Consider the following 15926-nt stretch of genomic DNA (forward strand, 5'->3'; position numbering starts at 1 on the left):
TATCTGAAATCAGGCTATATATCATAGTTGAATTGGCAAGTTAGGTTTTTTTCTAAATGGGCCATGAAATAACTGTGTCTGTTAGTATATATTCAAAGTTTATAGTTACTTTGTAATCAAATAATTCAACAGACTACTTTATAAACCAATATAAATGCCATCTTATATTCTGAATTATGATTTTACACACTTGCAGAAATTTTTGAATTATTTTTGAAATTCAGTTTTAAGTAAGTATATTTTACACTAGGAAAATTGTTCCCAAGTTGTTTCCTAAATTTTGGGGTTTTAACTATTTTTTAGGTTAAAATTATTCTCAACATGACAGTTTTAATTCTGTCTTAGGGGACCTGATGATGTATATTAAAAGTTAGTATATATTCAAAGTTTATAGTTACTTTGTAACCAAATAATTCAAAGGATTACTTTATAAACCAAAACAGTGTATAAATTCATTTGTATTGTTTTGTTTATATAGTAGTATCTTTTTAAAATTCAAAATTCATAAACTGCAGTTTCTTTAAAAACAATGGATATGATTGATTTTACGTTTTACCCTTCATAATTATAAATTGTCACTGAATGGAATGTTAATACATTGTTTTTCAACAACAACAATGTAATCATGAGATAATAGGTTTTCTTTCTGAGATTCTTCTAATTATGAAGGTTGGAGAAAAGTAAAAATGAACTGGAAAAAAGGGCAAAGTAAATTGAAAATGGTTATAAAACACTAGATGAAACAAAGATAAAGAAAATAAAGATATAGTACAGGCTAAAACTAAGGTAGAAAATTAAATTCTTCAAAAATTGAGAATACAAGATTGTAAGAGTAATAGAATAAAAGTTGAGAAGAAATCAAGGGGATGATTAAAATAGGCAAAGTAGAAATACTGGGTTAAATTTTAATTTTTAAGAGTAAGTGAGCTGATTTTTTAATTTTTAAAATTTTAAATGAAAAATAAATTTTATCCATTCACTATATATTTATTGAGCGCCTACTGTGTAATAGGTAATACAGACTTCAGGGCTTTGCATCATGTTCCCATACTTCTCAAGCAATCACCAGACATCAGAAACCTACTTATACCCCCAACTGCAAAACACACACGCTCTTACACATTTGTGTATGGGACCAACAGGTCATGGGAAGAAACTCTTTAGGGCTTCTGCTTCCACTGCCTGGCCAGTTGCAGGAGGCACTGTTATGAGTCCACCTGTGTATAATTGAAGCTCCAAACATTCCAGATACAACCTATGCTTTTAGATGTAATGAAAAGAGCAGTTACATCACAACAATCTTTCTTTCGTTAGCTAACAAGCCAAAACTTTGGAGTACCATCTTTCACAGGGGAATAGTGTACCACCTTATTCCTGTTGTCTGTCTTAAGTCTGTAGGTTTTGGGACTTGTATTATGCTAGCTATCTATTGCTTTGATGAATTGTTTATGAAATTCTTTCACATGAAATCAATCCACAGTATTTATTATGTACCTACATACACCTAGTACAATGTGCATTAACATTTCAAATTATTTTATGGTTGATCTTTAATAATCTCTTTAAAATCTTTGTAGAATCATTAACTTGTGTTCTTTCTATTTAGATGGAAGTGAAAATGTGACAGGATTGGACCTTTCAGATTTTCCAGCATTAGCAGATCGAAACAGAAGGGAAGGAAGTGGTAACCCAACTCCATTAATAAACCCCTTGGCTGGAAGAGCTCCTTATGGTAATTAAGCTTTTTAATGATAGCTGATAGAAACTTTCCATTGCATACTCACACTTAGATATGCATGTGCATCTTGTGTGTACACACATACATGTGTAGACACATGTATATATAACTTTCTAATCAGTAGTGTAATTTTGTCAGAGTTGCTTACATACTACAAAGTGCTTTTTCCTCCCAGAATGCCATGATAGCAAAGTTAAATGGGAAAACTTAGTTTGTACAGAAACCCCAAAAGGAAGTCCTCACTGGTATTCAGAAGTTATGTTCTTTTAGCCTTTCTGCCTTAATACACCTTAATGATTGATGGTTTGTGGTCTGCCTTTTCTATTCTTAATTTATCAAACATTTTTTAAAAGAAACGTTCATACATTCTTAGTGATTAGTAATGATTAACCATACATTGAAGATTTTTTTCTAAGCCAAATTCTCAATCTCCATTTGGATCAGATAATTCCTTGTAAATGGAGTTCTGTCGTGACGTTGACTATAGAATATTTAGCAATATTTCTGGCCTCTAACTACTCAATGCCAGTAGTGCCTCTTACCACCTTCCCCCCAACCCATTGTGACAATCACAGATGTCTCCAGACATTGACAAATGTCCCATGGGAGAAAAAGTGCCTCCTGTTGAGAACCACTGCTCATGGATCATGCATAGTTCATGTAGACTCCTGGTCACCATTAATAACCTTTTTCACTGTCTATATAAAAGATTGGCTAATAGAGGCTAAAAGAAGAAGGGGATGTAGTAGTGATTTAGATATAGAATTATGTAACAGCAGTGTAGCCACATTCTTTTTATCCTTTGCAGGTAGTTGTTCCTTTTAGGAGAATCTAAGAGAGACCAGTAGCAGAAACAGGGAAGATAACTGTTATCCCATTTCCAACCAAGAAGGATTTTCTATACTTTTCCGAATGTGAATAGAAGTAGCAATATGTGAATAAGAGGAAATTTTATTATTCATATTCTAAAGCTTCCAAATCAGTCTTCCAAAAATAATAAAAAATGATCTGCCCTGGAAGTTGAGTACCTAGCTACTTGATTCTCAGTTCAGACTCTAATGTTTTTAACCTTTCCTCATAGGTCCATTTTTTCATCCCTTTAATCATTCCCGTTGCTCTCCTTGGACCATCTCTAGTTTCTCCATATCGTTCTTGAATTGTGGAGCCCCAAACTGGATATTGTTCACCAATAAGGGCCTGACTAATGCCAAGTATAGTGGGAGGATTACTTCCCAGTTCTTGCATGTTTTACATCTATTACATGGAGTCCAAGAAAATCTGAAATAATACGGAGTTTTTTATAATTGATTGCAATTTGCTCACTCTGTAAGTCACTTTCAAGTAGAATACTGACATGTTCTTTTAAAATTTATTTTATTCATTTGTATTTGACAACTGATGTTTATAATCGCTAGTCAAATATTATCAAGCTTATAAATGAAAAATTTTAATAATTATTACCAATATCAAATTATGTTAAGCATCTATATATGATATTAGATTAGAATAATAGGATTACCACTTATTTCCCTTGTACTATTTTGTATATTGAGTTATTAATCAGTATATCAAAATTTAGTTCTTTATTGTTATCCTGAATATTAATCTTTTGAAGTATGCTTTCATAGCATAATAAGAAAGACCTTTTGGCATGTTATCATGAGGAAAGTTAATTTTTTATAATTTGTAGCGAAGTATCTTAAGTACCAATCACAATTCTCTGGATTATTTTAATTACATAGTTGGAATGGTTACAAAACCAGCAAGTGAGCAATCTCAAGACTTCTCAATACACAACGAAGATTTTCCAGCATTACCTGGTTCCAGCTATAAAGATCCTACATCAAGTAATGATGACAGTAAATCTGTAAGTAACTGAGAATTATATATGTGAGTGATAGAATTTTTTTTCCCTTCAGATTTCTCTTATATTAACAATTTTGTAGACTATATTAAGGATTTACTAAATACTGTTACAAAATTGTTTATCTTGAATATCTGTAAAAATCTAACTTCTGAAGAATGTGGAAAACCTTTATAACTTAGAAGATAGCCTATTTTTTTCCTATTTCATATAGGTTTGCAAATTTCTGTTGAACTTCTCAGAGTTAATTTAGACTTTTATTGTAGTCCCTGTCAGCTGGATCCCATGAAGTTTGATATTATAGCCTTCTAAGGAGCTGTGTTTTTCTTGAGTAAGTTTTCTCCTTGAAGAATCTTTATACACATTTTTATTCCTGTGTTGATTCAGCCAACTCAGCTTCCTCTTTCTGACTTAACAAATGTGTTTATTTCTTCCACATTTCACTGAAAATAGCTTTTTTTGTGTGTGTGATGGGAGTTTGTATATTTATTGTTAAATAATTGATAAAGAAGATTATTGGGTAAGAACTAAAATACAAATTTTAAAAGTTCAAATATTCTAACTTGGAGGTTTTTATCGTGATTTTTTTGGTAGTATACTTATATTTAGTTTCTCTACTAAATGAAATTATTAAGAAGTATAATTTCAGTTGTATCCCAAAGCATAAAGCCCTGAGATACACAAATACATAGATAGATAGATAGATAGATAGATAGATAGATAGATAGATAGATAGATAGATAGATAGATAAACTTTTTCTTTGATTGAAGATCTGAGATAAATAAGAATATTTTCCAAATATTTCTCATTCTTTAAATACTCATATCTGTATAATATAGGATTTATGTGTGTATTGTGAGACAGTTGTGGAAACAAATTTCATGTAAAACTTGAAAAACAGGTAATAATTTACTAACAATTTAAACATAACAATGAAAAGAAAGGTACTAATGTGAATGTGAAATTTATACACTTAACTAAATTATGTCACATTTAATTTTTTCGTGTTAGAATTTGAATACATCTAGCAAGGCAACTTCAAGTACAGATGGGCCCAAATTCCCTGGAGATAAAAGTTCAACAACACAAAATAATAACCAGCAGAAAAAAGGGATCCAGGTGTTACCTGATGGTGGGACTCTATATAATATATGTTAAAGATATTACAAAATTCATTTTCTTTTATTTTTCCCTCAAAGATTAAAATTACTATGTTCTTATCTAGGTCGGGTTACTAACATTCCTCAAGGGATGGTGACGGACCAATTTGGGATGATTGGCCTGTTAACATTTATCAGGGCAGCAGAGACAGACCCAGGAATGGTACATCTTGCATTAGGAAGTGACTTAACAACATTAGGCCTCAATCTGAATTCACCAGAGTAAGTTTGTTTTGTTTTGTTTTGTTTTTTCCACATTTGTATATAATACCTGCCCCCTGCAGGCTTCCAGTTTTTAATTTCATGTCATTAAATTGTATCACCTGCTGCCACTCATCGTCGTTGTTATATACTGACTACCTGGGTCATTCCCTCTCTTATTGGCTCCTGAATCATTGTCATTTTACAGTATTATTGCTGTTACAATTGGGCAGTTTCAATGTACACATATATAATCCTTCCAAAATCCTGAAATTTTAGCTCCTTGAATTTCTCTTCTCCAAAAATCTTACCCTCCACCATACCTCGGTTACTCACTTCTTTAGTCATTCCTCTGATCATGCCATTATGAGTAACTCAGTTTCTCTGTAATTTTAAGTCTGTGCTCCCATCGCACTTCCTGTTTTCCACCTTTCTACCTCTCCTACTGGGCTCCTGTAATCATTTTACTCCATTGCGAACTTAAATCCACTGATTCTTCCAACTTTTCACTGTTCTTCCACCTCCCTGTCTTCCCTTACAATGAACTCACTTCTCATCCAGGTAAATTCTGTAACCAGTCATAGTTGCTCATTTAGATATACTCTTGACTATTTTGCTCCCTCTCACTTTGTCATTCTGACAAAACTACAACTTTAGTTATATCTCTGCCTATTCCATTCCTGACTTATGCTACTGAGCCTGGCTAGAGAAAAACACACAACTTCCCTTCTCACTTCACATTCATAGTCAGGAACCTCAAAAGTGGGCCCTTAATTCTGCCAACCATAGTCACAGCTGGCATGCCTAGTCCATTCATTCTTTTGTTCTTCTGTGCAGCTATTTTACACTTGCCTCTTCAAATCCCTAATACCTTTTCTCCTGTCCTTACTCTCAGGTGATGACCTTGCTTTCTATTTCTACTTTACTAAGAAAGACGGAAGCAATAAGAAGAGAATGTCAGCATAGACCTGCCACCAAATCTAACTACCTACTACTGTCTGCACCCATCTTAGTCTTGTCTTGCATCCTGTTACTATAGTTATCTATGCTTTCTACTTAAAACCTTTCTTGAAAGCTAAAGGACACAGCTCTAACAATTTTTTGCACTTTGTTGGATTATTTCCATCAGCATACAGATATGCTCTTAATTCCTCCAGGTTAGCAAATACCTTCTCTTGACCCAACTTTTCTGAGTTACTGCTCCCCCCCCCATTTCTTTATTCTCCTTTGAAGCAGAACTCTTCAAAAGAGCTATCTCTATATCTCTTGTTTGCCTTCTCCCATTCTCTCATTTCAGTTAGGATTTTGCCCACAGCACGCCACTAAAATTGCTCTCATCAAAATCATCAAATGACCTCTATATTACTATATTGAGTGGTCACTTCTAGGAATTTGCCATCCTTGACCTGTCAGCAACGTTTGACATAGTGGAATCATTGCTGCATTGCTTCTCACTGTTAACTCCTGTTGCCCTCTTTAGGGTCACCATTCTCTCTTGTCTGGATTACCCCATTAGCCAGTCAACAGTTGTCCCTGATTCTCCCTATCTCCTGCACAATAATGTCTTCAAATATCAGCCAAGATAATCCTTTTTGAAAAAGTTAATTCTCTGCTCCATATCCAGTAAGGTCTTATAATTTCAGTCTGATTAAAAACCCCCAATCTTTATAGGCCTATAAATTTCTATAGGCATGATCTGTGTCTCACCTTATCCCTGCTTCTACAGCTTTTTTCCATTTGTTCACTCTTCCAGCTTGAGTGGCCTGCTTGCTGTACCTCAGATATGTCAGTCATACCCCTGCCTTAGTTGCTCAGCAGTTCCCTCTGACTAGCATAGTCTTCTCTCAGATAATTAATACAGTTCTCTCATATCTTTCAAATGGCCTTCTAAATGATACCTAACCTGACTGCCCTATTTATTATGTGACTAATCTGCCCTTCTTACCCCTCCATTAACATGGAATATTTATTTGTTAATGCAAATTGTTTTTGACTGCTTTCCTCCAATCCACCATCTTCAACCAGAAAGTAAGTTTCATGTTGTGTTGATCTCTGTGTATGCTAAGCACCTAGAACAGTGCCAGCCATCTAATAGGCACTCAGTAAATATATAGTGAATTTGAATTTTTGCTTTTACTAATTACTGTTTTTTTTCTGGCCATATAAATGGAAAGTAATTTTACTTAGGGCATAGTATGAATGAATTTAAACATTCTCGGTTGAAGTAGTATTTATATATTTAGCCTTGTTTTAGGTTCCTGTTGGGTAAGTCATACAAACCTAAGAAAGGAATTAGAAATAAAGATGCTTATTTTATATTTAAAGTCATTATTCTTACTGATTTCCTGAAATATATTTAGAAATCTTTTTCTCCTTGGGACTTCAGAGTGGTTTTTTTTTTCTCCTTATTCAGAAATCTTTACCCCAAATTTGCATCACCCTGGGCATCTTCACCTTGTCGACCTCAAGACATAGGTAGGAAAATCTATTTGTGTTTAGAAGTATTAAAATTATATCTGTCACTAAGAATCCTTTAATAAGGCTTTTTTCATTTTATTACCCAGATTTCCATGTTCCATCCGAGTACTTAACAAACATTCACATTAGGGATAAGGTGAGTGTATTTTATTATTCTATATGCAGTCAGTATGAATTTATTTTTTAGGTGCTGTTTTTCAGTTTAGACAGCATAATGTAATTAGCAGTAGTCTCTGGGGTATGGTTTCGTATGTCCATTCAGTTATATGTGACAACTTTATTTCTATTTTTTGTTTATAATGTTAACACTTTGATGAGGTGTCCTGGGTTATATTTTGAAATATTTAAAGACAAAATGATGGTAGGACTGGTAATTTTTTATAGTTATGAATAACAGGATGCTATAGTAACCACAGTTGATGGGAATTAACTTGGGAAATTTTCTAGCTACTCTCATTTTATGCTTTTATGAGTAAGAAAGATTTTTCTTAATAAATATTACAGATAGTGTTTTTTATGGAATCACATATATTTAAAAATTATTTATGGCCTTTAGCTTTTTTTGTTTCTATTTTTTAAATGCCTAAGTTCTAGTTATCAGGTTAACTAATGACAGATTGCAGTTGGAATCTTTTTTTAATCTAAGAAAGACACTGGTAAAAAAAAAAAAAAGAATGGTGAACACTTGCTTTAGGGGAAAAGACTTAAGAGTTCATTTCTCTTAGAAATAGTATCAAGATTTTGGCCTATGAAAGGATGTAATTTATTAAAAATTTATATATTTATGTTATACAGATTTGTATAAATGTGTATAATGTAAATACAGAACAGTGTTCTGTATTGGTACTGTGCAGCTATCAAATGGATGCTGATGTTTTAGTCAGGCAAGTGAAGAGATGTATTTCTCAGTACATCTTTTAATACTTGAATAGATGAAAGACAAGAAGTATGAGACAGCTAGTTTTTTCCATTTGTAGACTGTATGATTTGCTGCCTCCTCCACTGTAGGGCTTTATGGCTCCAGTTACCTCAAGGTTCCATACCTCTTCTCTTCTTAGGCCAATTTAAGAAATACTAATTTAAGAGAATTGAGCAGTCAAATTCAGGACTGCTGCCTGAATGGGGATAGTAGGATGGAGAGTAAAACTACATTCAGAGAATGTTTAATAGTTAAATATTTACATACAGGATTAAAGTGTTTCCATTTTGTTGATCTTTTAATAAAAGTTTATCTTAATGTGAGAATTTGAGACTATTAAACCTATTTATGTTTTCTAAGTTTGGTCTGCTTTGTTGGAGGGACTTGTAAAATAGTAATATTTTAGTCATCCATTTAGACAAAGAGCTGTCCTTTTATGATGTTGTACTTATCACCTGTGATTTGTTAAAAATACATAACCAACTGATTTTTGGATGTGAGTAGTAGATTCAGTTAGTATTGCTTATAAATCTTCTGTGCATTTTAGGCACTCTACAAGGTACATTCACATACAGTCACTTATTTAATTTCATTTACATTCTTAGTAACCCTTGTAGATGTCAGTGTCAACATTTTATAATTGAAGTTCAGAGACATTAAATAACTTGGACATAGTCATAATTAGTAAGTAATGGAACTAGGACTTGAATATAAGTCCTGCATCTCTGAGCCTAGTGTTCTACAATTATTGACACAGTGGGGATTAGTAAATCTCTTTGAGTAAGACAATTATCATTGAGTCTTGCTTTAAAAGTTTTTATTTAGCTTCTTATCCTAGTACAGAAAAACAGATGTACCAGAAATAATTGTTAAATGACTTTAGTCATTTAAGTGATGAAACTCCCCTTTAGAATTGTAACTACCTGTGTAATCGTGTAATAATAGTTATCTGCTACAAAGAGTTTTTGTTTATTTTTCTACTTTCACTATAGTGGTAGCAATTATATGTTAGGTTTTTCAAGCTTACTTTACATTTTAGAATAATTTACTTATCTTTTCCAGCTGGCTGCAATAAAACTTGGTCGATATGGAGAAGACCTTCTCTTCTATCTCTATTACATGAATGGAGGAGACGTATTACAACTTTTAGCTGCAGTAGAGCTGTATGTTCAAAGTATTTTTAAATACTTTTGTATTCTGCTAGATCTTGTTTAGTCTAAAAGCTATTTTTAAATGATGATGGCTGTAGTTTTGTCTTCTGTTTTTAAAGTGGAAATATTTCTCCATCAAGAAATTTAAGTTGCTTTTTCATTTAGTAAAATAAAAGTTAATTTAGAGTGAAACCTTATATTACCATGACTTCATAATCACTGTATAATAAAAAGAATTTCAAACTTAACCCTAAATTTGTAGGAAGACAAAATTGACTTGACTCTAGATTTCATGAATCTTAATTTTTATGAATATATGAAGTATAAGATACGGTTCATAGCTGTGGTACATCTTATTCCTTGTGGAACCACGTAAGTTAATTACAGTGAAATTCCTTTCATAAATATTGATTATTAATATGGGCAAGGCACTGTGCATATTTCTTTTGTGTTTTCAAGTGTTGATAAATCCCACATTCATTATCAAAAGCCTGTTGGCTAACTTAAATTAGCAATAAGAGGTCAGTCCACTAGATACTTTTCTTCTGAGCATTTGTTTTTACCTGATGCTCAAAGAATAAAAACTTCGTGTTATTTCTTATATGTCCAATTGGTAACATATTTTGTCTGTTTGTTACCAATATACTATTCTACTAATCACATTTACTCTAGAGTGAATTGTTACTAAAGATTTATGATGTTATGATTGGGAGACCTTATTACAGAATGAAATATTTAAAAGTATTCTTAGTAACATTTCTACAAATGACCTTGGAAAAGATACTTAAAAAATGTAAAATTCACAGTGTTTTTAATAAAAATTCACAGTGTTTTTAATAAATTGGTTTTTTTTCTCAATTGAGAAATTGTTTTTTCCCATGTTTTCCCCTCATTTTTTGTAAGATAGCAATTTTTGCTTGTTCTTTTAATTTATTCATAAGTTAAATAAATTCATTCGGTTATTTATCCATCCATCACTGGCAGTTCTGTCTCATAGCTTATGTATGTCTAAAAATTACTTCATTGTATTGGCAGGAAGGTATTTCTTTACATGGAGATCTGTTCTACCAGATGTTCTTTGTGGTACACTTAACCTCCTTGAGGTATTACTACCCCAGTTTATATGGCATATAAATCCTCATTGTTTCTCGCATAAATTCTAATATCCTTTTGGCTTTTGAGAATTTAGATCAATAAGATCGTAATAAAAGAATTAAAGTACTACATTAAGAATTTTCAAAATGAATATTGTTTTCAACATAATTATGAAATTATACAAATTGAAATAGTTCAAATACTTTTAAATGTAGTTCCTTACAAAATAATACAAATAGTTGGAAGCTTTGTTTTAATAGGTAACTCAATTTTTACTGAATGTTAAGAACAAAAAAGGAATGGGTTCTGGAACACAATATATCTTTGGTCTTCCTAACGTTTCTATCACACTGCTAATAGAGCTTTTAAGATCTCATTTTATTTGCATAAAAAGTTGCTTCAGTTAAATAAAGAAGTGTATTAAAGAGTATCGTTTGGGGCAAATTAAATTATTTTCCTATTTTCAATAGGGTTATATTTAATAACAGTGAAAGTCAGGCTAAAGAAGCATCCATATTAATGTATTTTATGTGTAATTATTTTCTGAGAAGTTTTACAAAATGATGTGAGCCACAGGAAAAAAATTAATTGTCTTTTTCTCTTAAAAATTGAAGTTTTAACCGTGATTGGAGATACCACAAAGAAGAACGAGTATGGATTACCAGGGCACCAGGCATGGAGCCAACAATGAAAACCAATACATATGAGAGGGGAACATACTACTTCTTTGACTGTCTTAACTGGAGGAAAGTAGCTAAGGTATATTTTTTTCAATGTGTAAATGTATAAATCTAGATTTTAGAAACAATTGTCCTCTTTTATCTATTCATATGTACTAATATATCCATTCCAGTAATGTGCCACATATTTACTAAGTCTTTTGTTTCCACCGTGGCTTGATTTAAACTCTAGTGGAGTATCTGGAAACAATTTATTCCACCCATAGTTAGGAAAAGGATTGAGCTTGGTAAGAAATTTTGCAATTTTTCACAAGCGTTGGTAGCATTTGAAATACTTTTGTGTCTACTCGGTTGTAAAATAAAGATACCCTCTTGCAATCCTAGTCATGTATTCTTATATCATTATTACTTTAAGCAAGTACAAGGTTTTTGTAAAGCCAGTATGGATGCAGCTTACAGTCTTTTTAAAAACACTTGCCCTTACTGCAGGAAAGTTGCTTGAGTTTTTTATTTGCAAGTGAGTTGAAGAAAATGGCAAGCATTAACCATGATTGTTCTGGTGGACTAGACTTATGAATAATGAGGGGAAGAGGGCAGTGGGGAAAAGTTGGTGTTTGGTTTTGGTTTTCAACTTTTTCTCACAAAAACACCTTTCTAACTGTCCATGTACAAAATTTTCATCCATGTTATAGCATATTTCATATTAGTGCTTTAGTAGCTGATGTGCTTATTAGTCTACCTAGTTCAGAATATAACCCACATTAAGTGATTTCATAAATTCAGGATTTCTCTGAATGCTTTTCCATTGATTCATGGGATTTTAAAAATGAAGTGTTAGTTTGGCTTAAGTTTCAACAGAAGAAAAATACTTCTTGACAGTTCACTAGATAATTTTTAGTTCTTGGGCTCGTTTTTTTTTTTTCTTTTGAGTCAGCTTTACTAAAATAACCAAAAGGTAGAACATTTTAAGAAGACCATGTAAAATCTTTACCAGGTATTTGTCACAAAAAGTTTTTCACATCACAAGGTTTGATATAAAACTTGAAAAATAGGAAAATATGAGACCAACAAAAAACATTGTAACAAGTCACATACAAGATGCTAAATATTGTTATTAATGGTGTTTCTCAATGTGTCGTTAACTTCTCAAACCAAGTCCATATATCACCAAACACTGTATTTGAGTTATTTTAATAGTTCTAATGTGCATATCTTGATTTTTAAAGGTAAATCCATGACCTAACTTTTCAGTTAAATAGAAATAATTAATTACAAACAGTATATGAGATATTGTGTATATTACCTGTTCTTTAAGAAATATAGTATAGTAGAAAGTCATAGTCTTTGTATCATGGTATTGAATTTATTTCTGTTATGTATGCATAGACCCTGTGCAAGTTTCCTTTCCATGCCTGCTTCCTTATCTTTTAAATTGAAATATCTATAGATTGTCTTGAAGATGAAATGAGGTTACACACACACACACATTACAGTGCTTGGCCTATATTGGGTATTTGGTATACAGGTAGAGTTGTGTAGCTTGTTGGTATTTTTATCATTGTTACAGCTTACTACTGTTCTTCTGAAGATGGAGAAATTGTAACAAATTGTTAGATTAGTTGTTCTCAAAATTTAGCTTGTATCGGGATTACTTGGCAGCCTTGTTAAAACACAAATTGCTGGGCTTTAACTCCATTGTCTCATTTAGTAAATCTGTGGATGGGACCTGAGAATTTTCATTTCTAACACGTTCACAAGTGATGTCCAGTAATGATGCTGATCCTTCTGTGGAGCCATACTTTGAGAACCACTCAATTATACAGGAGAGAACAGTTGAGGGGGAAAATTCTGCTAGTAAATAAAGTTTTCTCCAGTTTGAAGCTTTTTGCTTAGTATCATAGTAAGTAATTCTAAACTTGTATATGCAAAAAGGAATAGATGTTTCAAGTAGCTAAGTGTATAAATTTTAAATTTTAGTTTGATACATGTAAAGAAATCATCATATGTGAAAAAATTATTTTCCCCAACTAGGTTCTCCCCAAAAAGTTAAACATTCAGAACCAACTTAAACAGTAATAGAACTCCTTTACTTTCCCACAAAAAGTTTTATCTGATCTCCCATTGATCTGTTGTTTTAATTTAACATTTTCCTTTAAATTTTTTAGCTGTGAAGCTGGAAAAGAAATTTGAGAAGTATCATTAAACTATTCTAAGAAATCTGTCTTGATGTAATTTCTTGGCCATGTACACTGACATACTTGAGAAATTTTCATAGTGATGAAAGCAAGCAGAGTTATTGGTTACTATTAAATATTAATACAAAGCTCACTTTTGTTTATGTTAAAGTACAAATTCATGAACTTAAAACTTATAAAAAATGTATTCAAAGAATAAACTTTTCACAATGGCTTTGGGGTTTTTTTGTTTTTTCTTTTTTAAAAGTATGTTTTTGATATTTTTCCAAAAATTAGGAATTAAGAAATTTTGTTCCCTTCATTGTATATTAACAGTTTTAACCAAACTACAGAAAACCCAGTAAAATGCCATGTCTCATGTTAACCTAAAAGTCCCCATCTGTAAAGTAGGTGTGGTTTACTATTCACAGCTAAAGAATATGCATTAAATAGCTTCATTGTAAGAAGTGTACAGTGTGAATTAGTAGTGTAAGTAATAACTTCATGTTACCATGATATCTTTGAAAGGTATTGACCTGATCTAGACCATAATCAGGTCTTCACATTCACAGTATCTCCTGTGAGATTCTTTTTTTCTCTTTTGCAAATCCCTTAATATTTTCAGATAATTAAAGAATTATAATACTGTAATGTCAAGGATTAGATTATATTTAAATAAGGAATATTTCTTATTCCCTAAAAGTTCTGTGACTCTGAGTTTAGGATCCAGCCCATTATTTATGTAAAGTATCTCCTATGTCAGTGATCACGTACATAAAAATTTTGACACTGAGTATCCTTATTTTCTATCAATATCATCTTGATTTGTCAGTGGGTCATGTGCTCTGTCTGATGTAATTAGGTAGAATTATTCAATACCCCACTAATTTAAGATTGTGGTGATTCAGATAGGATATATAATCTTGAGTAAAATTCTTAATTTAATCCACAGAAAATTTTTAGGGGATGGAAGCTACACTATCAATTGCTTTCTCAAACTAAAGACTTAAATTTTTATTTGAGACTTTTCAACCTGATTAACTTTGCAAGTCTAATAACAGGTAGGACTTTTAATGCTTAGGATTTTTTATTGTTACATAGCCTGATGTGATTTTTTTTCATTAGCTTAAGTGGTATGCATTAATCAGTAATAGGCGCTTTTTTTTCCAAAATTGTAAAACTTATTTCTAATAACTGTACTTAATTTGCTGTTTCCTTCCTAAAATTTAAGTAAAAAGGTCTTATTTAAGAGAAAGGTTAGATTTTTGAGGATTTGAGAAAACATTTCTGCAATGTATGTTTCTCTGTGTAATTAGATCAGTGATGTCATTAACACTTTTGTAATAATTTTATTTGATCATCTGAATCCAGTGCATACATTTCATTCTCCTTCACTGTAACCTTTTGAGAAATGTAGCCTAATTTTATTAATAGAAAAACTCAGACATTAAAAGTTGTTTTAGAAAGTACCTAGAATTCTTTCTAGCCTTTTAAATCATTAAACTGTAATCTAGAAATTCCTTTTTTCCATTAAAGCAAATATACAGAGAGATCTTCTAATACCTATTCTTTGAATATTTAAAAATTAAATGTTCTGTTCCTAAAACAAATGAAGAAAAGCTGCATTTACTAATTCATCAGCCATTAGTTACACACCTGCTGGGGGCCTGGCACTCACTATTTTACATGGCAGGTAGTGGTGTATTAAACAACACACTTCTTGCCCCAACAGATTATACAGAGGTGTCCTCCTGTTGTATCAATACTATGGCCTAACGACTTTAATGATGTTTCTTTACCATGAGAATTCAATACTCAGTCTTAAAAAGCTAATCATTTCCAGATGTTTGCCATGCAGTTTTTCCTTACTTAAATAACTTCTTGAAAATGACATGAAATTCACAATCGTCTTCCTCATTGTCATAACTTCCTATCTGTTGAAAACCCAGATTTTTGCAGCAAACCCTAATAGCTTAATGATCACCAGTTGACACATGCCAACATACTTTAATAAACTTACTTTTCTTCTAATACATATTGTGTGTGTACATGTAACATAAACATGTAAAAGAGATGTTATCAACAATCAAAGTTGGGGAACAAAGAGATACCCAGTATATTGAAAGCAAGACAAAATTTGACCTGTTTAACTTCTGAGTCTCTGATAATAAAGTTCTTCAAGATTTTAATTATCATATTAAAACACTATGCTCCCTAGGTTTAAAATGATCTCTTTTTTTAGATGTAGGGGGAAAAATGTGTACATTGATGATGTTACTGTAGAAGTTCTAATAATGCAATGTAAATGCACCAGTGTACAATGATGAGTACAGGGTAATTGAACAAAACTTTATATAACTTAGTGGGGTAAATGAATTGTCACAGTTACAAATACACTTTTTACCCTGTATTCATATGTTGGAACTAAAATGTCAATTTTAATTTCTAAAGAATGATACAATAAA

The 15926-nt window shown here is 31.9% G+C and overlaps 1 protein-coding gene and 1 long non-coding RNA gene across 8 annotated transcripts in view; one reads left to right on the plus strand and one right to left on the minus strand.

Moving 5' to 3' along the window:
- The window catches only part of CNOT2 (CCR4-NOT transcription complex subunit 2), a 120351-nt gene that overhangs the window by 100391 nt on the left and 4034 nt on the right, over nt 1-15926 (plus strand). For all 7 annotated transcript variants that reach the window (XM_037022611.2, XM_037022610.2, XM_037022615.2 and 4 more), the window contains 8 exons: nt 1607-1732; nt 3481-3605; nt 4615-4735; nt 4829-4985; nt 7378-7439; nt 7529-7578; nt 9424-9524; nt 11222-11366. In XM_037022611.2, coding sequence (XP_036878506.1) covers nt 1607-1732; nt 3481-3605; nt 4615-4735; nt 4829-4985; nt 7378-7439; nt 7529-7578; nt 9424-9524; nt 11222-11366 — 887 coding nt within the window. The remainder of the gene's footprint in view (nt 1-1606; nt 1733-3480; nt 3606-4614; nt 4736-4828; nt 4986-7377; nt 7440-7528; nt 7579-9423; nt 9525-11221; nt 11367-15926) is intronic.
- LOC140844112 (uncharacterized) overlaps nt 1-15926 on the minus strand; it is a 30463-nt gene that overhangs the window by 1013 nt on the left and 13524 nt on the right. The window lies entirely within an intron of this gene.

This window comes from Manis javanica, chromosome 10 (genome assembly GCF_040802235.1).
Source record: "Manis javanica isolate MJ-LG chromosome 10, MJ_LKY, whole genome shotgun sequence".
Lineage (NCBI taxonomy): Eukaryota > Metazoa > Chordata > Mammalia > Pholidota > Manidae > Manis > Manis javanica.